The sequence below is a fragment of the Vulpes lagopus genome, chromosome 8, assembly GCF_018345385.1.
Source record: "Vulpes lagopus strain Blue_001 chromosome 8, ASM1834538v1, whole genome shotgun sequence".
NCBI lineage: Eukaryota > Metazoa > Chordata > Mammalia > Carnivora > Canidae > Vulpes > Vulpes lagopus.
In genome coordinates, this window is record NC_054831.1 from 98,361,958 (window position 1) to 98,387,836 (window position 25,879).

General features: G+C 38.1%; 1 protein-coding gene across 1 annotated transcript in view; it reads left to right on the forward strand.

The window, feature by feature from the left end:
• IPO11 (importin 11) overlaps nucleotides 1-21,795 on the forward strand; it is a 205,287-nt gene extending 183,492 nt beyond the window's left edge. Inside the window, exon 30 of the mRNA XM_041766936.1 lies at nucleotides 20,379-21,795. Coding sequence (XP_041622870.1) covers nucleotides 20,379-20,543 — 165 coding nt within the window. The 3' untranslated portion in view covers nucleotides 20,544-21,795. The remainder of the gene's footprint in view (nucleotides 1-20,378) is intronic.
• The last annotated feature ends 4,084 nt before the right edge of the window (nucleotides 21,796-25,879 follow it).

A 25,879-nucleotide genomic window follows, 5' to 3' on the forward strand; every position in this document is an offset into this window, starting at 1 on the left:
CCATACTGAGAGGGGGAAATCAATCAATTGTAACTACTCAAGAATAGATCATATGGTAGAAATGTTGGGGAAAAGATGATTAAAACTGTTTTTGTAACTGTTCTCTGTGTTGAGAAGTTAGAAGAGAGATGGAGTATATGTTAAATAGAGATGTTGAGGATACTTTAAAAAGACTGAAATGAACCTGTAAGAATTAAAATCTATAATGTCTGGTGGGGTTAATGTAGATAAGTATTGTGGGACAAAAGATTAGTGAATTTTGAAGACACAGAAGTTAGAAACTTTCCAAAATGAAATAGAAAAAAAGACAGATGGAGGTGTAAACTATGTAGGACATCTTCAAGCAGCCTAAGGTACTAGTAGTTCAAGTCCCCAAATGAGAAAAGGGAGAACAAAAGAAATATTTGAAGATATAACGGCCACATTTCTTCCAAATTTAATGACAACTCTGAGCTCACAGGTCTAAGAAGCTCAGAGAACACCAAGCACAAGAATCGAGACTATACCAACCAACATCATAATCAACTTGCCAGTTAAATCCAGTGTTGAAGAGAACGTCTTAACACAGTAGCAAGAGTAGCATCTTCAAAATATATTTGTCTTTTGTATTTATTCAACATTTTTGTATGCTCACCATGTGCAAAACATTGATCGTTATAATTAATATTTCCTCCACTAGTGATTATGTGTACCTACAGGACCTGTCTTCGGATGTGTGTCCATCAGTAATGTATACATATTCTTTAATATATTTTAATACCATTAGTTTATTACAAAGTCAGTTTCCTGAGAGTATTTACTTGTTTTTATGTATGCTTTGCCCTGAGTCTATGTTCCCTAAGTTCAACTACCTTTTAATACTGTTGTTAATGCATCCTTATCTTCTTTTCCAAATGATACTGAAATGTAAAAACGGTTGTCATAAGACACATGACTTAAGGCTGACTGTGTGTGTGTGTGTGTGTGTGTGTGTGTGTGTGTATAAAGTGAATATTTCAAAGTTGTAGATTGAACATAGCTTTTCTTATAAATGAGACTCTCAAAATCGATGTTAAACTTACCAAATCTTAGAAATACACTGTTTTAATGGGTAATTCAGCTCTTAAAAACTGCAGACTTTGCAAGTGACATTAAAACAGTCTAAGAGGATGGGAAACAGTGAATTGAAATAATCCAACTGAGATGTAATAAAGATACAAATTGATAACCAAGCATCCTCCTGAGAAAGCAGTTCTTCCTGTGATCAAGCTAAAATGTTAATCAAAAAATAGTTTGAGATCCCGAGGTTAAGGTCTTTCACAGTAGGCTACATAATCGTAATCAAAAGATACTGGAAAAGAAAATTCCTTTGAAAATGCCCTTGAAACTAAATAAAGTGATGATTCCTGAGTTTCTGTTTTTGATTGAGACCTCAGATTAATTGCTTGCTGACCTCAATATTGTTGTTGAGTTTTAGAAAGCAGGCAACCTCATTACTTCTTGAATTGAATTTATTTATCTGACTTGTTACTTAGAACCTTAATCGGGAAGAATTAAGGAACTTTGCCTCTGTTCATTTGGAAACTTGGGCATGGTGGTACTGACTCCACGTTAAAGAAAGTCTTCGTCTTTATATATGAAGAATATGGCCTCATTGGGAGAATATATTTTCAGTAACTTAAGTAACATTACAGTGAACATTAGACTTTCTTTTATTCCTTTTTCCCTTCTGCTTTTTTTAAGGGGCCTATCTTGAGGGAGGCAAAATTAAGAAGCCTTTTCAAAGGATTGTTCTTTGTAGCAAGTTCCTATTTTGAAGATCTTTTTTGTTAAATTATAAAAGTAACATATTGTTTTAAAACCCACAGAATTAATTACATGATAGGAAATACCCTTTCCCAAAGGCAGCCTTTTGTAATGTGATGTTTCTTTCCAAAGATTTTATTTACATCATATAAACATTTGTATGTAGTTGCTAAGTAAGAAATGCTCTCCATTCTATTATGCTCCTTGGTCATATTTAAATATAGTAGATACCTGGGCATACTTCCCTGTGCGTGCCTTTACATTTGCATCATTTCCTTTAATAGCTGCATTTGATGACATTCCATTGGATGGATCTCCATTGCCTGCATGTGTTGGGCAGCACTTCTTAAAGTACAGTTCACAAACAACTAGGGGTTCCTGAAACCCTTTTAAGAGTATTATTACTGTTCCATAACTGATACTGTGAATCACTCTTATGAATAATGATACTGTTTACTGTACTAAGCTGTTATTTTTCTTTTCATCCTGTGGACTTCTGCACTGGTGGTGCAACAGCGGAGGCAGGTATAACTGCTGGCTCTTGAGCCTCAATAAAGGCAATGGCAGCAAACTCTGCTAGTAGCCGTCATGTTTCTTACTACCATGTACTCAACAGGTTTTGTTTTTTAAAGCCAGTTTCATTTAGGCACGTCCTTGATGAAGTAGTACAGATTACCAGTTTTACTCAGTTGCCACTCTTGAGTACGCCTGTCTTAAATATTCTCTATGTCACCATGGGCATGTTCTTTGTGACAGTGGTTGTCTTGGGGAAAAGTACTTTGCGATAGAGTCGTGAGCTGAATTAACTGTCTTTTTCCTGCAACACCGTTTGAACGTGGAAGGATGGCTGACAGATTATTTGACAGACATTTTCTCAAAAGCAAGCCTCTTCCTTCAAGGAAAACAGCTAACAGTTGAAGTCTAATGTGCACGCGGGTGGTGTGTGAGTCATTCCATACCCTGCACAGTATGCTAGTTACAAAGCAGTAGCTTATTGTTTATGTACCTTCGCTAATTATGAGCAAGGCTGAGCATTTTCCACGTTTGTCGTTCCTTTATATTCCTTTGTTTGATGAATGACTTGTTCTTACCTTTTCCCTCTCATTTTTCTACTAGAAATTTTATTTGGTTGTTTGCTTTTGCTTTATTATTTTTTTAAGATTTTATTTATTTATTCATGAGGGACACAGAGAGAGAAGCAGACTTCCTGCAGGGAGCCCGATGTGGGACTCGATCCCAGGACCCCGGGATCACGCCTTGAACCAAAGGCAGACACTCAACCACTGAGCCACCCAGGTGCCCCTGCTTTTGCTTTAAAATAAGAGTTCTCTGATACATTGTATTTTCCAAGTATGGCCATAACAACACCTTCCATTCCACATCCTGTTCTTACAATGTGACTTTGACACTCTTTTTCATTCAGAAGTTAGGCCTGTATTTCTTGCCCTTGAAATTGGTCAGTCTTGATGATGCTTTATGACTGCTGAGTCAGATCATAAGATGGAGCTTCCACCTTGTTCCCTATGGAGACTTGTTCTTGGAACCCGGGTACCATGTGTCCATGAGGAGAATGTAGGTCTTATTCCCCAGCTGAGGTCCCAAACAACAGCCACCATTCACTCTAGATAACATAAGTGACCCTGCAGATAATTCCCCAAGATAGTGTCACTCTCCTCCACAGATCATGGAGCAGAGACCATCCTTCCTTACTTGACTCCACAGAATTCATTAATATTAAAAAACAGTTATTATTCTCTGCCACCTAGTTCAGAGTAGTTCTTTAGTAATAATAAACCTGAACAAGCTCTTCATAGATACAGAAATGAGCTCTTAATTCTTCATCCGTGTTTCATTCAGTGTTTTTTTGCTTTTTGTTTTTTAAACCAAGACAAAATTAAATTGATGAGCTTTTCATTGCAAAGGAAAGTGCACACTTTGTGGAACTTGGGTCATGTCCCAGTGGGTAAATCATGGAGAGGTTTTATCAGATTTAGAGTGCTAGAGTTAGTCACAGAATGATCTTGTCAGGGGTTGATCAGAATTTGTAAACCATCAGAATTTGTAAAAAGGCAGTAACTGGTCTTGATTTTAACACACAAGACCTTGCAGTACCACTGGATCAGCTCCTCAGTTGTCCTCTCTTGGAACACATGGATCTAAATGAGCTGTTTAAAGAGTACAGGTTTAGATCACTTGTCTTGTGTATCACAGTTGAGGGTAGTTTGTTTTCTGAGTCCTAGTACAGCCTTGCAGATTGTGTTTCTGATTCCTTTCACAGATGTGCTCTTATTGCTCTCAGGGGGTTTCCTCACCTGCACCCCCATTTGTCAGACTCCTCTTCTGAAAGATGAACAGTTAGCTTCTGGGGTGTGATCAGTCCAGACCTGCACTGCTCTTGGAGAGGTCTCTGTTAGGTCAGTGAGTTTTCCGAGCTGGTGCTTTATGGTGTGCAGGGAATGGCTGCCCCACACTCAAGATCCCGATTTCTCTTGTTTTTACAGGTCTTTTTGTTTCATTTAAATGTTTTAATCCAAGTGGAATTTGTTTTTTGCTACAGGAGTGAAGTAGAGTGTCAGCTTGTTTTAGATATGGCTAGCCTCTTTCACAGAACTAATCAGAAGCCTGTCTTTTTGAAGTGCTGCCTTTATCCGATACCGCACTGCCAGGTTTGCCCAGATTTATTTCAGAACTCCACATTATAGTCCATTGACCTGCCTATTTTAATTACTGTAGCCTAAAGTGTACTTTAATACTCATTAATGATATTTCTGAGGTTATTTTACTTGCAGATTTGTCATTGTGTAATTTTTAAGATAAACTGAACACTTACTAGAGAATTGTTTAAAAATCTCATTTGAAAGTGAGAATAATGCTGGGCACCTGGGTGACTCAGTTAAGTGTCTGGCTTTGGGTCAGGTCAAGATCCCCGGGTCCTGGGATCAAGTCCTGCTTCAGGCTCCCTGCTCAGTGAGGAGTCGGCTTCTCTTTTTCCTTCTCGTCCTCCCCCCTGCATGTTCTCTCTCTCTCTCTATTAAGTAAGTAAAATCATAAAAAGAGAGAGAGAGAGAAATGCTAATTGAAAAACACCAAAGATAGTATTGTTTGAAAATCAGAGGCATAAGATTTTGGCTATTTTAATGCTAAGAATTCCAGGTTTATTTTCCTTTCAAAAGGGTATTTTGTAGATCAATCTAATAACACTCCAGCTTGTTCTTTCAAACAGCGCATTGAAAGCAATTGTTTCTTTATGGTCTCAGCCTAACTGAGATAAAGACGGCTTATATCAAAAGCTAAGGTGCAAAACCACGATTCAGGGTCATATGAAGCAAACAGAGGAAAGAACATGTCCCTTTACATTAATTTAAAACCACCTAAAAATAGTTTAATTCTCCTGTATCTAGTGATATGTTAAAAAATAAAAATTACTTCTGCTGAAAGGGAATTTATTAAACTAAGGAATTTACTTATTAAATGGTTTGGCTGTCATTATATCCTAGCCATTTTAATTCGTTTTTATATGAACCTGAAGAGCAAGGTGAAATGATCTGTGACAGACTTTAATAGTGCTCTGCACAATTTTATATTTATATCTCATGTGTGATAATGTATGGGAATATCATATTAATGAGTCATATGATTTTTTGGGAGCTGTGCCCTTGAAATAAAGCACTTTAAAATAAAATTGATGTAAAAAGGGAAAGATTTTGTTACAGAAACTGTCCAGGTGTTGTGACTTTGTTTCAACTTAAACTCTTAAACTTAATTTCTTCCCCTCCACTTTTTTTCTGAGCTGCAAGAAAATGCATTGAAGAAACTAATGAGTTTCTTAACCCATTATAATAAAAATGACTTTTATGTCCTTGTGTGAGTTAAGTGGAGCTACATTTCCTTCTGATGCAAACAATAGGTCCATGTTTAATAGGGGTTCTCAACTGAGTGTTGTTCCTCCATCCCCAAGGGCACTTACAGCCTTGTCTAAAGACACTTTTTATTGTCGCATGGCTGAGAAGTACTACTCTGATTCAATGGGTAGGAGCCAAGGGTGCTGCTAAACATCCTCCGGTACTTAGAACAAGTAATTTATTTTATTTCAATGAATATTGGGTAGTGAGAGGAGCATTACTTCAGAAACATTTATTTCGTTGCCTACTGTGTGCCAAATAACAGTCGGGTTGTATAGGGCCTGGTGGTATGCCATATGATAAATGTGGTAGGAAAAAATAATCCCTTTCTTCTCCCAAAGAAGTCCATGTCCTAATCCCTGGGTCCTATGAATATGCTGTGTCCCCTACAGATAAGTTTAGTTACATTGCAAAGTGGAATTAAGGTTGCTCATCAAATGATTGAGTGTAAGGGGGATGATCCAGGTAATCGTGAGAGTGTTTAAAAGTGGAAGAGAGGGCAGTCTGGGTGGCTCAGTGGTTTAGCACCGCCTTCAGCCCAGGGCGTGATCCTGGAGACCCGGGATGGAGTCCCACGTTAGGCTCCCTGCACGGAGCCTGCTTCTCATTCTGCCTGTGTCTCTGCCCCAGTCTCTCTCTCTCTCTCTCTCTCTCTCTCTCTCTCTCTCTCTCTCATAAATAAATAAAATCTTTTTAAAAAAAAAAGGTGGAAGAGAGGGTCAAAGTGATGCAATGTCAGAAAGACTCAATGTGCTGTTGCTTTGAAGACAGACAGAGGAAGATAGCCTCTGTTTATTGGAAATGGCAAAAAAACAGGTTCTCCCCTAGAGCCTTTGGCAAGGAATGCAGCCCTGCTGACACACCTTGACTTTAGTCCAGTGAGACTGTTCTGGACTCCTACTAATCTATAGAACTGTAAAATAATAAATTTGTGGTAGTTATGGCAGCTGTAGAAAGTTAGAAATTTGGATTTTGTTTGGTAGGAATAGGGAGCCATCAGAAAGTTGTCATCAAAGCAAAACCACAATGAGAAGTCACTCACAGCTATCAGAATGACTAGAATGAAAAGAGATAACAAATGTTGGTGAACATGGTATAGAAAAAGAAAACTTTCCACACTGTTGGTGAGAATGTAAATTGGTGCAATCACTGTGGAAAAACAGTATGGAGGTTCCTCAAAAAATTAAAACTAGAAATAGCATGTGATCCATTAGTTCCATTACTGGGTATTTACCCAAAGAAAATGAAAACATTAATTTTAAATCAGAAAGATATGTGCACCTCTCCTTTTACTGCAGCATTATGTACAGTAGACACGATATGGAAACAACCCAAATGTCCATCAATAGATGAATTGATAAAGATGTGTATGTATGTACAATGGAATTTTTAAAATAAATTTATTTTTTATTGGTGTTCAATTTACCAACATACAGAATAACACCCAGTGCTCATCCCGTCAAGTGCCCCCCTCAGTGCCCATCACCCATTCACCCCCACCCCCCACCCTCCTCCCCTTCCACCACCCCTAGTTCGTTTCCCAGAGTTAGGAGTCTTTATGTTCTGTCTCCCTTTCTGATATTTCCCATACATTTCTTCTCCCTTCCCTTATATTCCCTTTCACTATTTATATTATTTATATTCCCCAAATGAATGAGAACATATAATGTTTGTCCTTCTCCAATTGACTGACTTCACTCAGCATAATACCCTCCAGTTCCATCCACGTTTGAATGTGCAATTGAATATTAACTCAGCTACAAAAAAGAATGAGATCTTTCCATTTGCAACAGCATGGATGGACCTTGGGGTATAATGCTAAGTAAAGTAACCATATGATTTTACTCATCTGTGGATTCTAAAAAACTAAATAGATGATAAACCAAAAGCAGAAACAGACCCATAAATACAGAGGACAAACTGATGGTTGCTACACGGAAGAGGTTGGGGGAATGGGAAAATTAGGTGAAGGGGAAGGGGATATACAGGCTGCCTGGTATGGAATGAAAGTCATGGGGATGAAAGGTAAGCATGGGGAAAATATTCAGGGATACTGAAGTAGTGTTGTATGGTGGCAGACCGCAGCTATACTCATGAGCATAGCATAACATAGAGAGTTGGCAAATCACTTTGTTGTACACTTGAAACTAATGTAACATGTGTCAGTGATACTTCAATATATTGTCACCACAGGGGTGATCTGGTCAGATTTGTGCTCTAGAAAAAATGACTGTATGGTCTCATCTTCTGCTATTCTTCTGCTAACCTATTCTTCTGCTATGACTGCATACATGACAATGGACCTTAAATCTCCAGATACCATTTGAATATGAATTTTGTATAAATCCCCAATTCCAGAAATATTATGTCCACATTTTCATAGTCACATCAACATTTCATGGGTAGAAGAGATGCTGTTTGCCAACAGCTGTTACTTCTCTTTCCTTCAAACTAAAGTTACCCGTGTAGATTATTGAATCATAATTCCTTAGCATACTTTATGGATAAATTATATAATATTTCTCTTAGGAAAATGGCAGTTTTATAATAGGATTCATTATTTTACTATAGGCTTTCTCCTTGTACACTTCTGCAAACTTTAGAATTGTTAACCATGAAGCTTCTCTGTTGGTCTTTACCTTTCATCATCCCTAAGAGGCTGCCATCTGTGTGGTCCAATTCCGCAAAACTTTTTTTTTTTCAAATTTTTATTTAAATTTTAGTTAGTTAACATATAGTGTAATACTGGTTTCAGGAGTAGAATTTAGTGACTCAAATATAACACCAGTGGTCAACACAAGTGCCCTACTTAATAGCCATCACCCATCTAGCCCATCCCCACCTACCTCCCCTCCAGCAACCCTCAGTTGGTATCCTAGAGTTTAGCATCTCTTGTGGTTTGCCTCCCTCTCAATGTTCATCTTTATTTTTCCTTCCCTTCCCCTGTATTCATCTGTTTTCCTTCTTAAATTCCACATATGAGTGAAATCATAAAGTATTTGTCTTTCCCTGACTGACTTATTTCCTAAGCATAATATACTCTAGCTCTATTCACATTGTTGCAAGTGGCAAGATTTCATTCATTTTAGTGGCTGAGTGATAGCCCATTGTGTGTGTGTGTATATATATATATATATACACACACACACACACTACATCTTCTTTATCCATTCATCAGTTGATGGACATTTGGGATTTTTCCATAATTTATCTGTTGTTGATAATGCTGCTGTAAATATCAGAGTGCACATGTCCCTTTGAATCAGTGTTTTTGTATCCTTTAGGTAAATACCTAGTAGTGCAATTACTAGGTCATAGGATAGTTCTATTTTTAACTTTTTGAGAAATCTCCATACTGTTTTCCAGAGCAGTGGTACCAGCTTGCATTCTCACCAACAGTGTAAGAGGGTTCCCTTTTCTCCACATCCTTGCCAACATCTGTTGTTTCCTGGGTTGTTAATTATAGCCATTCTGACCCATGTGAGGTTGTATCATCGTGGTTTTGATTTGTAGTTCCCTGATGATGAGTGATTGTGAGCATCTTTTCATGTTTCTGTTAGCCATCTGGATGTCTTCTTTGGAAAAACGTCTCTTCGTGTCTTCTGCCCATTTCTTAACTGGATTATTTGCTTTTTGGGTGTTGAGTTTGATAAGCTCTTTATATTTTTTAGGTACTAACCCTTTATCAGATACGTCATTTGCAAATACCTTCTCCCATTCTACAAGTAGCCTTTTAGTTTTGTTGATTGTTTCCTTCCCCATGCAGAAGTGTTTTATCTTGATGCAGTCCCATAATTGTTTTTTTTTAATTGAACAGCTATAGATGCATGTTATAAATGGTTGTTGGGGAGTTTTTGTTTTATTTTTGTTTTGTTTTGAGAGAGAGATTGCATGCACACAGGATCAGAGACTGGGAGTGAGAACAGGTACAGGGGGAAAGGAGAGAGAGAATCCCAAGGAGGCTCCATGCCCATGTGAGCTCTGAGGCAGGGCTTAGTCTCATGACCCTGAGATCATGACCTGAACCAAAATCAAGAGTTGGTCGCTCAACTGAGTCACCCAGGTGCCCCTACATTATCTAGTTTAAATCATGCATGAGATCATGTCAAGTACTTCAGCAACTTTAGGTTAAGGAGCCATAGAACAGTATTTCCCTTCCCAGAAATAGTAAGTTAACACAGGTCTTAAAATAACTGCAGTTTCTTCAATGATTTTGCTGTATCAGCAGATGGTCACAATAGAAAGGTTTTGTTCCCCTATTCATCCTCATCATATTGTCATTTTAATAAATTATTGATAATTTACAGTTTGATGAAATGATAATCCCAGCTTTTGAAATAGATTGAGAGCACTGACTCACTAAATTTTCTTGCTTTTGTAAGTTCCCTTCAGCATTTCCTATTTATAGCACTTTTTAACCTTTCATCTGATAGCTTAACCTTATAAAGCTTTTTATCAAAAAAACTTGAGATTCTCATAAAATGTCCTTGGTGATCTTACTTCTTGGAACTAAAGAGGCAGTTGAAGCAGTAAGAAGCAGTAAGAAGATGTAACAGAGCAGGTGTTTCCTATAATAGGGCAGCTTACACTTGTGATATTCATTTTTCTATCCCAGAAATAAGTGATACTCAGAAAACTTAATCCAAAGATGACATTTAAATTGTGAATAGAAATTTCATCTCACGGCACATGTCTGCCTTCAGCTCAGGGCATGATCCCGGAGTTCTGTGATTGAGTCCTGCATCGGGCTCCCTGAAGCAAGCCTGCTTCTCCCTCTGCCTGTGCCTCTGCCTCTCTCTATGTCTCTCATGAATAAATAAATAAAACCTTAAAAGAAAATCTCATCTCATTTTTCCTGTTTGTCTTTATCCTTTTTCCATTTTCTGTATCACCTGAAAACTACATATAATTGGATCAATGTATTATAGCACGTTTGGTTTTATAGTATATTCTCTCACAGAATGGATAAAACATGAGAATTGATATTTCTGGAAAGGAAGTAGTAGAATCAAAGGCACTACTGAGCAGTAACATGTTTAGATCTTTCTAGTAGGCTGTTGCTTCCTAATTTAGGAACACTGGTTGCATACCCCTGAATATTTTGTTATACTTTGTTATGTATGTTATGTAGTCATTTGGCTTTGATAACAACATGAATGAAAGGGGAACATCTTTCAATTGTTAATTTAGTGATGTATTAGAATTGATTTTTTTAGTATCAGAGATAACTCTGTATTGATCGTCCTTAATTTACTACTGTAATTTATAGGATTCTAAAGATGCAACTATGATCACAACGTTGTTATTTCTGCAAAATTTATCATATTCCCCTTTGACATTACCATTTTGTGATCTCTTATCATCCCTATGGCCTTTTAAGTAAACTGATACTAAGAAAGCTTATGGTGATCTTGGGATCTTACATGTTTAGTTGAACCTGAGATGGTCTCCTACAGGGTATGTGGTGACAGAACTGAACAGTATATCAGTAAATTTAATTTAGTGCCTGTAAATAAAAATTTATCCTATAAATAGAACATACATTTTTTAAATGTTCATGAAATGTGTATAAAAACTGAGCATATTCTAGGCTCTCAAAGAAAACCAAATTTCTCAGAGTAGAAATAGTACAGATCGTATTTTCTTTTTTTTTTTTGTTTTGTTTTTTTAAAGATTTTATTTATTCATGAGAGACACAGAAAGAGAGAGAGAGAGGCAGAGACACAGGCAGAGGAAGAAGCAGGCTCCATGCAGGGGGCCTGACATGGGACTCGATCCTGGGTCTCCAGGATAAGGCCCTGGGCTGAAGGCGGCGCTAAACTGCTGAGCTACCTGGGCTGCTCCAGATCATATTTTCTGACTACAGTGACGTAAAACCAGAAATTAAAAGTTGAGAAAAATTGCAGGTCACAAAAAGTTTTTAAAACAGTATCTTAAAGAGGAAGCCTGCAATTTTGAACAGGTAACATAGCACAGTAAGATTATTACACATAAAAACATCTGGATACAACTAAATTATTCATAGCCTTAAGTAATTTTATTATCAAACAAGAAAAAATGAAAATAAACTCAGAGCTCATTTCAGGGACAGCGGGGTGGCTCAGTTGGTTAAATGTCTGCCTTTGGCTCAGGTCATGATCCCAGGGTCCTGGGATCAAGTTCTGCATCAGGCTCCCTGCCTTAGTGAGGTTTCTTATTTGGTCATTTTGTAAGTGATTTTTATTGGCAAGTACTATCAATGGAAAAAAAAATAATTTAATGCGTTTAATTTTATAATGATATCCTTCTAACAGCAACTTGTCTTCCTTCTCTCCTCTCTCTTTTTTCCCTTTTCTCCCCATTTTTCCTTCATTCCTTTTTTCTTCTTTTTGTACTATCAAGTTTTAAGAAAAGATTGAACCCAGAAAACTATGACAACTCTCAGGAAGAGAGGGATCCCTGGGTGGTGCAGCGGTTTGGCGCCTGCCTTTGGCCCAGGGCGCGATCCTGGAGACCTGGGATCGAGTCCCACGTCGGTCTCCCGGTGCATGGAGCCTGCTTCTCCCTCTGCCTGTGTCTCTGCCTCTCTGTGTGTGTGTGTGTGTGACTGTCATAAATAAATTAAAAAAATAAAAAAAATAAAAAAAAGGAAGAGAGTAAAACAGAAAACAGCTAGTAATAAGTTTTTTAATTTATGAAAATAGGTGAAAAACAGTAAGTGATTATTAGCAAATTTAATCCAACATTAAATTCACTATTTATTCCTGGTAAAATTTGTTAATGAGACAGGAATAGAATACTAAGACTTTAACATGATTTGTAAATAGCTGTTTGAATCTAAACACAAACATACTTCTGTTGAGAATGACCTAAATGCAAGAGAATGCATCTTCTAGAAAAGACCCTTGGAATCTCAACCTAAATGTTTTCTTTTTTTTTTTTTTCCACTCAGGAAAAAAAAAAAAGGAGAGGATTATAAGTGGGTGTGTAATCCAGAATCATTTAGGGATGATCTAGAAAGTATTGTGGATGCTGCTGCCATCTTGGCTTCTGTCTAGTTGGAAGATTCAGAAAAAAAGAATGAATAGGAGTAGTTTAAGAGTTAGGCTGGGTTGTGACACCTTTTTTGCTCACATTCCATTGACTGGGAGATGTGGTCTATCTGTATATCCAGGAAGAAGAGTAAGAAATTTTGGTGATAGTCTGTAAGAATTTCTAGCCAACGTGGTAAGAAGAGAGAGCAAGAGTGCATTTGAGTGAGCATGCGTATAAGAATTGGCAAAGAAGAGATAAGTCATTAGTCATTTAAATGAATGTTTAAGTCAGAAAAGTTCAGGAAAATCAAATCAAATGAGGAGGGTTATCAAGGTAACCAGTTAAATGATAAACATGTGTGTGTTGCTGATACTTACTAGCGATAACCAGTTAGAAAAAGCATGCAAAAATAAAGGTTCCTTACAGATTTGTATTTTATTTACCTTGCAATGTGGGGAATCCTTTGGAATTATAGAGTCAAAACTAGAATCAAAAAGGCATCAAACTTTTGATTGGTGAAGGCGGTCAAACAAACAAAAAAAAGACACTTATACTGCCTGATTTGCATACAGTGAAGCAAAAAGGCCTCAAAAATGTCTCATTGAAACCAAAGGAGAAAGGAAGCCCTGAAGAGTTTGTAGAAATAGGTGGTTGTATGTAGGAATTAAGTTTATAGGGCTTAGAATTACTAGTTTAAGAGTTTTTATTTTGAAGTATCATGTGTTTTATTGAATCTACTACCCATACATATTTAATTTTATTTCTTAATGTTTTATTTATTCATGAGAGACACAGAGAGAGAGGCAGAGACACAGGCAGAGGGAGAAGCAGGCTCCCTCTGGGGAGCCCAATGCGGGACTTGATCCCTGGACTCTGGGATCACGCCTGGAGCCAAAGGCAGACGCTCAACCACTGAGCCACCCAGGCGTCCCAGAAAAGGGCATTTTATTTTTATTTTTTTTTTAAATTAATTTTTATTGGTGTTCAATTTACCAACATACAGAAAAACACCCAGTGCTCATCCCATCAAGTGTCCACCTCAGTGCCCGTCACCCATTCCCCTCCAACACCCGCCCTCCTCCCCTTCCACCACCCCTAGTTCGTTTCCCCGAGTTAGGAGTCTTTATGTTCTGTCTCCCTTCCTGATATTTCCCAACATTTCTTTTCCCTTCCTTTATATTCCCTTTCACTATTATTCATATTCCCCAAATGAATGAGAGCATACACTGTTTGTCCTTCTCCGATTGACTTATTTCACTCAGCATAATACCCTCCAGTTCCATCCACGTTGAAGCAAATGGTGGGTATTTGTCGTTTCTAATTGCTGAGTAATATTCCATTGTATACATAAACCACATCTTCTTTATCCATTCATCTTTCGATGGACACCGAGGCTCCTTCCACAGTTTGGCTATTGTGGCCATTGCTGATAGAAACATCGGGGTGCAGGTGTCCCGGCGTTTCATTGCATCTGAATCTTTGGGGTAAATCCCCAACAGTGCAATTGCTGGGTCGTAGGGCAGGTCGATTTTTAACTCTTTGAGGAACCTCCACACAATTTTCCAGAGTGGCTGCACCAGTTCACATTCCCACCAACAGTGTAAGAGGGTTCCCTTTTCTCTGCATCCTCTCCAACATTTGTTGTTTCCTGCCTTGTTAATTTTCCCCATTCTCACTGGTGTGAGGTGGTATCTCATTGTGGTTTTGATTTGTATTTGAAAAGGGCATTTTAAACCAAAGATCAAGCTAAGGAAGTTTTGAAGACCACATGGTTAAATACATTGTTGTAGGCAAATTGTCTTTTAAGGTTTTGGTTTGTTGCCTAGTGTGTTATACATAATCTACCAGGCCTCGTGGAACATGTATCACTATTCTTAAAAAAAATCTTCTGTGTTTTTCTAAGGAAACCTTTCCTCTCTAGCAAAATTCCAACAGAAATGACTTTACAGAAATTAATTCCTGAAAAATTATCGTGGGTATATGGAGGCTTATAAAGTGGACAGTGATACGATATGTAACCTAAGAAAAATAAAGGATTCAGCTTTATGAATTCCTGCTGGGTGGAATTGCTGAATGATGCAGTGAAATATTTTTTAGTTTTAAGGACTCAAAATCTCAAAAAACAAGAAATGTACATCCTGGTAAGTGGCACCACAGGAGTTAAAATCTTACACCAACTTTAAAGACTAACCACCTTGTGGGTCGAAGCAAATGTCAGAAGACTATAATTACCAACAGAGGAACCTGGTCAACAGTTTAACTAGAACCATTCTGTCTTCAAGTAATAATTTCAAAGTCAAGGATTACCACACTACTTATTTTAAAATCCAGTGTATGTACTTTTGAAGTGAGTTGGGTTATTAGCTCTTAATTTATTTGGCATTGCCCTGGAGTCAGGATTTCTGGGTAATTATCTTCTAATAACAGAAACCTTTTATAAGGTTTCTAATTTTGTCTTAACCATTTTAGTGAAAGTATTTCTTAAATGATCATCTACTTCCTTGGAGGATGAGAATATGGGTTAGGCATATGGAAGTAATGGAAAGAGAACAGAACCAGGAATTTGAAGTCTATGTTCTGGTTGTACTGACGTCATTAACTTGAGAAAAAAAATCAACCTTGAATGTCACTCAAAGCCTAGGAACCCCATTTTTTTTTTCTCATTTCAAAAATGAACTTACCAGGCTTGCTGCTTAGTGTTCTGAAACTGAACACTTGCATAAGTTGAATGAGTGTCTAGTGCTGGTTGTCACCACACCAAATAACCTCAGAGGGATGCACTTATTTAGCTTCTTTAAATAACTTACAAATTTGATTTATTGTCTCCCCTGCCAATTTTCCTTTTGTTGCCATATCTGTGAAATCTTTGCTAAGGCCAATGGCACGAAGCTTTTCCCCTTTTTTCTTCTTAGGAACCTTATGTTTAAGTCTCACTCATTTTGAATTGGTTTTTGTATGTGGTAAAGATAAGGATTTCCTTATTTTTCATTTGGATATCCAATTTTCTCAATCCTTTGGTCATTGTCTACTTTTGGTACCCTTGTGAAGATCACTTGACTACGTAGCATTATTGTGGACTTTCTTTCCTATCAGTTACTCTGTATATCCTCCATAGTACCTGAAATCTTAGAGCAATTAGGTGAGAAAAAGAAATGAAAAACATGCAAATTGCAAGGGTAGAAGTAAAATTGTCCCTTTTTGCAGATGACATGATCTCATATATAGAAAACACTAAACACCTATTTTTGAAAACTCCTGGAGCTAATAAATTCAGTAAAGTTTCAGGATACAAAGTCAATATACAAAAATCAGTTGTATTTTATGTACTAAATGAACAATCTTAAAAGAAAATTAAGAAAAATTCCACTTACGATAACATCAAGAAGAATAAAAGACTTCAGCATAAATTTAAGGAAGTGAAAGACTTGTACACTGAAAACTATAAAGCATTGATGAAAGAAATTAAAGAGAGCACAAGCAAATAGATGTTTGTATTTATGGGTTGGAAGACTTAACATTAAGATGTCCATACTACCCAAGGCAGTCTTCAGATTCAGTGCAGTCCTTCTCAAAATTCCAATGGTGTTTCTTACAAAAATAGATAAACACAATGCTAAAATTCATAGGAAAGATTTTGATTCGCCAAAACAATCTTGAAAAAGAACAGAGCTTGGGATGCATCACACTTTCTGATTTCAAAATCTATCCCAAAGCCATAGTAATTAAAACAGTATGGTACTGGCATAAAGATGGACACCCTTTCTATTTTGGAATGGTTTTGGGTTTACAGGAAAGTAGCAGAGACAGTACACAGCTCTCCTCCTCGCATGCCAGTTTTCCCTCATGTCAGCATCTTATGTCACCAGGGCACATTTGTCAAAATTCAGAAACCAGCACTGGTGTATTACTGTTAACTAAGCTGCAGGCTTTCTTCAGCTATCACCACTTTTTCACTAATGCCCTTAGTTGTAGGATGCAATCCAGAGTAGCACACTTAGCATCTAGTCTGGGTCCATTTTCAATAGTTTTCTGTCCCTTCCCATTATTCCTAATATTTCTTGTTAATGGAGTCTCAATACTACTGGCTTTGTTTTTTCTGTCCAAGGTTTTTTTTTTTTTTATCTCATTTGTGCATCTGAGCAAACCTGCACCTGAGCAAAGATAATCACACTTGTTAGAAATGTGTGGAAAAGAATAAACAGTTTCTGATTTTATAAGATTCTCTGGTGATTGATTTGTTTCAATTTGGGCCTGTAGGTACCAAACTGTTTTAGTCCTTTGCCTTCAGGAAATTAATTCCCTCATTCCTAGTGTTTTCTTGGTATTTGAGGTTGCCAGATTCCTGAGTCCTCTGGTTTGTGATGTCTTGATGTCCATGTCCCCCACTGAGAACATTCTGAAAACTAGCATTACAACCAGAATATTGGCATTAATAAGAATCAAGATACAGAACGTTTCCATCACCACAAAGACCCCTTAGGTTGCTCTATTATAATTAATCCCACTTGCCTCCTGCCTCTGACACCTACTTTTGATTATGAGTGATTTTTTAAAATTGAAACCTGTATATTTTTTGGTATGATTAGATTCTGAATCTTATCAAACCTTCTGGTTTTAGCCACCTTCTTTTGACACTGCTCTGGCAGACATGGGTGTGCCACTTTGTTACTGCCAAGAGTGTGCAAAAGGCCAGGCTCCCCAAGCATCTCCACAGACTCGACTGGGGAATGGGTGGGTCACATCCTCTTAACAGCATGAGTGGTGATGGGACCACAGTTCATTTAGTCTTGGTGTTTGGCCGAATGGCATAGTCCAATTACTGTCTCAGAATTTTGTCTTGCCCATGTGGTGGTACCTTTACTGGGCCTTTGGGTAGAGAGCAGACTCTGTGTTGGAGTTTTTCCATCTGTGCTTGTTAGCACATCCAGGTTGCTGGCTTCTTCAGCCCCAAATTCGTGATATCTAGGCGAGAAGAAAACCAAGGTGCTCAGTATTGTGGGTTTCTTTCACTACTGGGTCCCTATGCTCTCTGCCTTCTCTTCACCTTTTAGAGTTTCCTGTGTATTTATATATATATATGTTATGTTATATATGTTATATATGTTTATATATATATGTTATATATATATATATAATGTTTTAGTTGTACTTAGCTGGAAGAATGAGTAAAATATTTTATTCTGTTATTTTGTAATTAGAAGTTGGCATCACATCTATCTTTGCAGTATAGTTTTCCCAACAGCAGAATTAATCTAATTATAATTTGCTTACTACATCATAAGACTAATTATTTTCTCAGGAGTGTACCACCTGGTGACATGTAAGCATTCTGCATTTTTTCACATAAAATCAGATAATTGGGTTTATTATGTAATGTGGGCATTATTGCTCTAAAAATGATAGTTTTGAAAATACTGTTAGCGGGATCCCTGGGTGGCGCAGCGGTTTGGCACCTGCCTTTGGCCCAGGGCGCGATCCTGGAGACCCGGGATCGAATCCCACATCAGGCTACCGGTGCATGGAGCCTGCTTCTCCCTCTGCCTGTGTCTCTGCCTCTCTCTCTCTCTGTGACTATCATAAATAAATAAAAAAAGAAAAAAAAAAAGAAAATACTGTTAGCGATTTCAGTGTCTTTTCATTCTAGCAGTGGCACTCGCTAGAACATTCAGAAAAATTATATCTGGAGTTTTAGTTTATGGGCAGCATGGATTTTTCTCTAGAAAATCATTTAGTTAATCTATTTAATATATTTCCTCAAAAGAAAATATTAATACCTATGATCAATGAATATCATCACAAGCCAAAATAGACATTTATTTGCTGATGTGATATTTTCAGCTAAGAAAAACTTGTTTTTTTTTTTTTTAAAAAAAAAGATGTGCATTTGAAGATTCTTTGGTTTTTTTTTCTTCTTCCTTCTGCTTTCCACAGCTTTCCTTCCAGAAGAGACTAATGCTTTTGTAATCTTTGCATGACTGACTAGTATACTTTAAAAAATATATTATACCGATAGTGTATGCCGTATGTGGTGGGGCTGTAGTATGGTGATACTTTTCCTCCTTATTAACTTGTTGAAAATTAAAAGGTAGATATTTGATAAGTTAACTGTTTGCAGTTTTTGTAGCAAATTGAAACAGCATTTAAACCACTCTCCTGAGCTCATTTCAGCAGTTGGAGTCACTTGTTCAAACACCAATTTCAAGGTCAGTTCTGTTTCCCTCATATTGTGCATATGGTTTTAGTTACAGTAATTCATGATATTTCAACAAAGTACACATGCCCTTTAGCAAGAGATCTGTTTCATTATAATTAAAATAATACCAAACATTACTGCATTTTGCCTAAGAGAGCAAATATTTTTAAAAGTTCATCTTCAGTTTTTGTGGTTTGTACAGTGGTGTCTTCAGGCTTGTGAAGGCAGGGCTTTGTGTTCACAGTTGTTCTTGGCGTCCACCCTCCCGTCCACCTTCAGTGACGGTTTATCATGTAGCTCTGAGTTGGTCCCCTGAGGGGTTTAATTTCAAGTTCATGCCACCTTTGTCTCTGCCTCTCAAGTGCATTTTCCATTTGTGGTCATTATTTTTAAATGTCTTTATATTCTCAAACAGATGGGATCCAACCAGTTCATCTACCTAAATTAAAATAACGTCAGTAAGGAAAGAGAAGAATTTCTGTGCAGCTGTACTGGGCACACACACAAGCTCATGTTCTTTACTTAAGCCTTACAGATGTTCACCTTTACTGGTAATGAGAGAAATGTGCAACTTGAAGTAGGGTGTGTTAGTTTTCACCTCTTAAATTGTAAAGAATTTCATTAATGCTAATACCCATGTTAGAAACAGTGCCACCATCTAAAACCTCTCATACCTTTTAAATTTGTACAAGAGAAAACAATTTGATAATATGTATCAGGAGTCACAAAATTGTCTGTGTCCTTTAGTAATTCTTCTAAAGTAGAGATGGGTGTAAGGAAATAATCTGAGATGTAGAGAAGGGCACTTGTGAGAGATTATTCGGCAATATTAGAATTGCATTTATACCATGATTATTTCATCATGCCTATAACGAAAAGTCACAGCATAGATCTGGAATTCTTAAAATGTGTTGGAGCAGAATTTTGTAGAATTTTTGTGTTGGAGTAGAATTGTGCAAGTTTAAAGAGCAGCACTAGAGGGGTCCCTGGGTGGCTCAGCGGTTCAGCACCTGCCTTTGGCCCAGGGCGTGACCCTGGGGTCTCGGGATCGAGTCCTGCGTCGGGCTCTCAGCATGGAGCCTGCTTCTCCCTCTGCCTGTGTCTTTGCCCCCCCTCCCCCGTGTGTGTCTATCATGAATAAATAAATAAATCTTAAAAAAAAAATAAAGAGCAGTACTACTTGTGTATCTCTGTGTGTGCCACATGCACAGAAAAGACAAAGGAGGCTGCAGTGTTTTCTGTTGCAGGATTAGGAAGTGGAATATTGGGTTCCTTTTAATTTTTTTTCTTTTGGTTTCCACATATCCCAGTGGGATAGGAGAAGGACATATTTGTCTTGTTTTGTTTCGTTTTGAGGATCTCTTGTAAGAAGGGAGGCGGGCGCAGTGGTGGTGCCGCAGAGGAGATGACACAGGCGTGTAGTCACATGGGAGAGGGACTTGTTCTGCCTCTTTGACCCAGTGTGGCTCCTCTCTGTCCCACAGCTGGCCCTGAAGGACCCGGTGCACACAGTGTCCCTGCAGCAGTTTATCTACGAGAAACTTAAGGCACAGCAGGAACTCCTAGGAGAGCAAGGCTTCCAGTCCCTCATGGAGACCGTGGACACAGAGATCGTCACCCAGCTGCAGGAGTTTTTGCAGGGCTTCTGAGAGCATGTGAGCTACGGCTGCCTCCCCTTCCTGACACGAGCCGAGGAACCCAGCCTGCCACCTCTGTGTGAGAGCCTGCTGAGGCGATGAAGAAATCCCTTGTGTATTACAAAGAAGCGAAGACCATGCGTTTTTACTACAAAATCGAGTGAATAAATGTAAATCCCGCACAACTAAAATCACAAACCTATTCCTCAAAAGAATTTAATTTTATATTTCAGGGGGGCCCTGTGTTGACTAGATATAGATTTGATGACACTAGCTGCTTAGTTTTCTGTTAAGAGAAGAAACTGTTTGATTACCTTTTAATCATGTGCTCTTAACACTTGAGAAGATGAAGGTTAATGTCTGCAATGTCTTTCTGCAACCAGAATTAGTATTAATTTGGCTGCTTTATCCCTTTTTTAAGCTAATGAAACTGCAAGTTTGAAAGATGACAAAGCCGTTCAGGTGATGGAATTCACGAAGTCTGTGTTACCAGGCAAAAAATTTATGAATAGTGACATATATTACTGAGGTTATCTTGCAAGGGAGTTGCTTTCATCCGACGTAGAAAATGTGTTTTATCAAATGCTTTTATTTTCATTTTACTAATTTGATACAATTAGTAAAGGGATTTTTTTTCTCATTTTTATTTTCAATTATTACATTTAGTCTTTAAATGCATATCATAAGGCCTGCAGAAGGGAGCCTGTGGTACTGCGGTATCAGGTGGGAGACCTCTGGTCGTGATTTGGTCCTGCTTCCTTTATGACTCTTTAGGCCAGGAGCCCTTTGAGCCCTGGGAAGACCCAGGCAGCCCGCAGACCCTCCTGTGCTGTGACGTGGCTATGCCAAGCCGTTCTGCACTTACCAATCCCAGGCTCCTCACTGCAGGGGGCATCAGGGCCGCAGTATTAGGGGTGCCCCTCGGAGGACCCAGCAGCAATCCCCAGGGTACCACCACTGATGTGACAAGTCTTCCTTCCTTATTCCTCCAACACGCAGTACCAAAAAAGGGGAAAAGGAGAACTTAAAGCCTTACTTTGTTTTACTCGCCATTTATTGTAAGGAACCTTTAAAGCATTTTTAAGGAAATACTCAAAAGCAAGGTTGGAAAATGTCTGATCTTTCTATAGAAAGTTGGGTACAGTATGTAACTGCAGGAAACCCACTGCCCCTTTGTAAGCTGTGGAACCCAAAATGTATGGAAATACTTGGTGTTTTCAGCAAGAGAAAGAAAATATGGTCCAAATTAAATTTTCCAAAGATACTCACCTTTGATTTGTCTGATTATTTTTCCTGCTTCACAAAAAGTGAGTTTGTAAAAATTGACTCAAGGATTTTGAGAGGTGTGCTTTCTCCCATATTCTGGGTGTGGGCTCTGCCCTAGTAGGTAGATGGTGGTATATGTAGCAAATCCTAGCAATTATTGCTTTAGTTTCTCTTTTAAAGACTAGAAGCTGCTTCACTCTGTCATTTTTATTCAGTCCTCAAGATGGATCTAAGAAGAAGAATGATTTCTTTCTGCTGACTTAATTATTTTCATTTAGGGCACTATTCCCAACGTTACCAGAAATTCTCAAATGTGCTCCAGTTTTTCAGTGATAGTAAAATAACTCATCTTTCCAGTTCCCGACAGATTTCATTATAGTGTTATAGCAGATATTACTAAAATAGCTACCTTGCAGAAACAGTAAAAAACTTATCTCAGGAAAAGAGTTTGGTTGATTTTTTTATACTGAAATGTTTAAAATAGGCTTTAAGTAGGAACATGAAACAATATTCCTTAAGTAAGGAACATTAAGTAGATGTTTATCATAGCTCAGAAAGAAATCATGTATCTTGACATCTTAAGTACTCAAGTAGACATAAAATACAAGTTCTGGTTTATAGAATTATTTTCATTAATGCAGCCTTATAGCCAACATATTAAGTTTTGGACAAATGATTAATTCCTCCAGGCCTCTGGTTGAACTTTGTCTCCTGGTAGGAGGTAATGATTATTTCTGTTCCATAAATACAGTGTTTCTATTTATCTTATGTTCCAGAGACCTCTCCCATTCCCCTAACAGAGGACCATGCGGCCAGCGATAACATTTTAAAGTTTTTATTGTAAAGTGGTTCCTTGTTTGTCTCCTACCAGTCATTTTAGAGAAACCATACCATTACCTATTAAACACAAACGTTTATTGTTTCCTTTGGAAAATCTTCACCATAGATCTTTATTTTACCTATTCCTCTATTTGATGAGTATTTAAGTTCCGGGTTTGTACTATGTCTAAATTCTGGGATTAGAATGGGGTACTTATTAGCTTATGAAATTTTATAATTCAGTGGGAACACGTATTGGCCAACATGTTACATTAAAAAAATAGTGGTTATGATGGAAACATGTTCTGGAGCAAGAGGAGTACAGGGGAAGGAGATGATAATAGAGAATGAGGCTGGCACTTGTAGAATCTGATATGTATTTAAAAATTACCCTGGAACAGCATAGTTTGGTGAAGCTGTGTAGAAGTCAGTGGCACTATGCTAGAACACGGATGCTCTGATTTCAGACTCAGAGCTGCTTGAAATTACTCTGACATAATATCAGTGACATTTTAGAAATGTTAGAGCTTGACAGCCTCATAGCTAATCCCTCCTTCCATGAATTAAAATATAAGGCTCACTTGTTAGGGGTAGTGGTCTTCTGCTCTACTTCTACAAACCTTATAAATCCCACATGAATAGAAATTTTTTTTTTAAGATTTTATTTATTCATGAGACACACAGAGGCAGAGGGAGAAACAGGCTCCATGCAGGGAGCCCGATGTAGGACTCCATCCCAGGACTCCAGGATCATGCCCTGGGCTGAAGGCAGACTCTAACTGCCGAGCCACCCAGGTGTCCCACAAATAGAAATTTAAAAGTTGTTGGAGAAGTGATAAAAGGAAGACGAGGTACATGTTATGAAAGAAAAAAACACTTTCTTCCTTCAACTTAATAAAAAACATTTTAATCTACACAAGCATTGAGAGAATAGTATAGTGACCAACAGCCCTTTATCTGGATTCACCCAATTGTTTAACACCTATTCTCTATACTTCTGTAGACACACATACAGACAAGTATATACACACAAACTTTGGCTGAATCATATGAAAATTAAGTTCTAGACATTGCAGCCCCACACACTCCAGAATATCACTAAAAATGGTGTTTCTCTATCCACTAATATGTTAGAAAGTTCATGCAATAATACGTACATTCATATTCTAATTCTGATTCCCTCAAAGATGTCTTTTAATGCTGCACATTAGTTTTATGGTCCAGAAGCCATTGAATGTTTATTCATTGCATTTGGCTGTTAAATGTTTAAATCTAGAATAGTCCTTTTTTTCCTGCCACTGGGTTTTTTGAAGAACCCTGAACAGTCAGCTAGTAGAATGTCATTTGGGTTCCAAAGTTCTAATTGTTGCCTCTTAATTCGATCAGGTTAACATTTGGCAATGAGACTCCACGGATAGTGTGGCGTACCTGCGCTGACATCACATCTAGAGGCCGTGTAATACCTGGTTGTCTCTCTGGTCCCGGTGTAATGGTTAAGGTGGTGACAGCCAGGCATCTCCATTATAAGGATGAGTTTTTAAAGAGAACCTCAGAGTCCCAGAAATTTCCAGTGGTAGTTTCTTTTGTTCTGTTTTGTTTTTACCCTAGAATTCTTAACCATTACTAGCTTACCTTTTTATTCGCAAAAAGTGAATTTTATTTTAACCCAGAAAGGTTTTTGTGGCTGAGCTGTGGAAAAGGTATATTGAGTCTGGTGTGGGCTTCATCAACTTTTTTAAGTTCTGAAAATCCATTAGTGCTATGGCACACCTCTTAGCCAACATCTATGTCTTTCCTTCTTTTTTTTTCTTTCTCCTTTCCGTCCCCCACTCCTTCATGTTTTTGAGAGGTGTGTAGATCTTAATGAATACCAGTAGGTCTAAACTCACACCACTGAAAATGAAGAAACAAAGGGAGGCACTGTCTTCCTTTTTCTCATTGGGGTTTGTAAGCTGTTGGCTAAGAGGCAAGAATACTTTTTATTCCTTTTATGTATTTATTTTTACTTTAAAATGCTTTATCATGTTTGGGCTGGACTTAGAAACATACCAGACTTTAGAGAGTTTTCATTTAGTGTGGTTTAGGATGAGAAGCAGTACATCGTCGGCTGGCAAGGCGGGGAGAGTAAAGAAAATTGTTTGCTGAAATGTGAAGCTTTGATCTTGGTACCTCCATAGGACCATGACATTGAGACGGCAGTTTAAAATACCTTTCTCTCCTCAAGAAGAAATGCGTTTTGTCCCAGTCGCATCCAAATTATACAGAACCGGATGTCCTGTGAAGTGGTGTACACACCAAGCCATCTAGCCGTGGAAACTCAAACTTTTCCCACAGCTCCTGCTGTTGCCTGAGTAGAGCTTTAGAGCCCTTGTGTGAAAACCCTAATACCCTGAAAAGGCTGTAGCTTTTATTCTGAATTTCTCCATGTTTAGTTCTGGGCAGCTAAATTCCTGGCCTGAGGGACTTCTTAGGGTCTAAAGTTTTATTTGGCTAAGACTCAAAACAGAGGCATCGACCACATTTTCTCTTGAATTCTTTCTTACTCTAACACACAGAATCTCCAATTAGATAAAGGTCTTAACAAGCAAGAGTTGCTCCTTGTTCCAGCTAATGGCTGCATCCAACTCATTTGGGCCACTGGAATTTATTTAATCAAGTGTGCTTTGAAGAACTGTCTAATCCAGGGAGGAATATATCGATGTCTGGTCATCCGGCCCTTTCTTCCTTCAAAGTGAAGTATTGATTTTCATGCCACTTTAATTTCCCAATAGGGCAAAAATGGAATGGAAGTAACTGCTGGAACAGGTAGGAGTCCAGTGAGGCTTAGCACATTTATATCCGTCTGGTCCTGGGCACATGGTTTGAATTTTGAAAATTGGCCTTGTGAATAGAAGTCTGCCAGTTGGGGATTTTTATTGCCAGGGGTTAGAGCTGGGATGGCTGGAGATGAGACTGAGTAGATCTTCAAGTGTGCAGATGTTCAATATTTCTCAGTAGCTTTAACCTGAAGCAAGATCAGTGTCTCATTTCAGAAGGGGCAGGTCATTTCCCCAGTGCTCTCTAGGCTAGCCCCAGAGGCTCCCCCCCCCCCCTTTTTTTTAACTGATCTCTGCAATTTTATCAGTAATCTAGAAAAGCAAAACTTTTTGATCAATAGGGAAATTGTGGCTCATAACTGTGTACACCGACCTCACGGATGTATTGGCAGCCAGCCAGGGAAGGAAAGTCTATTGACAGATCTGGAGCTAATCACAAACTAAGCA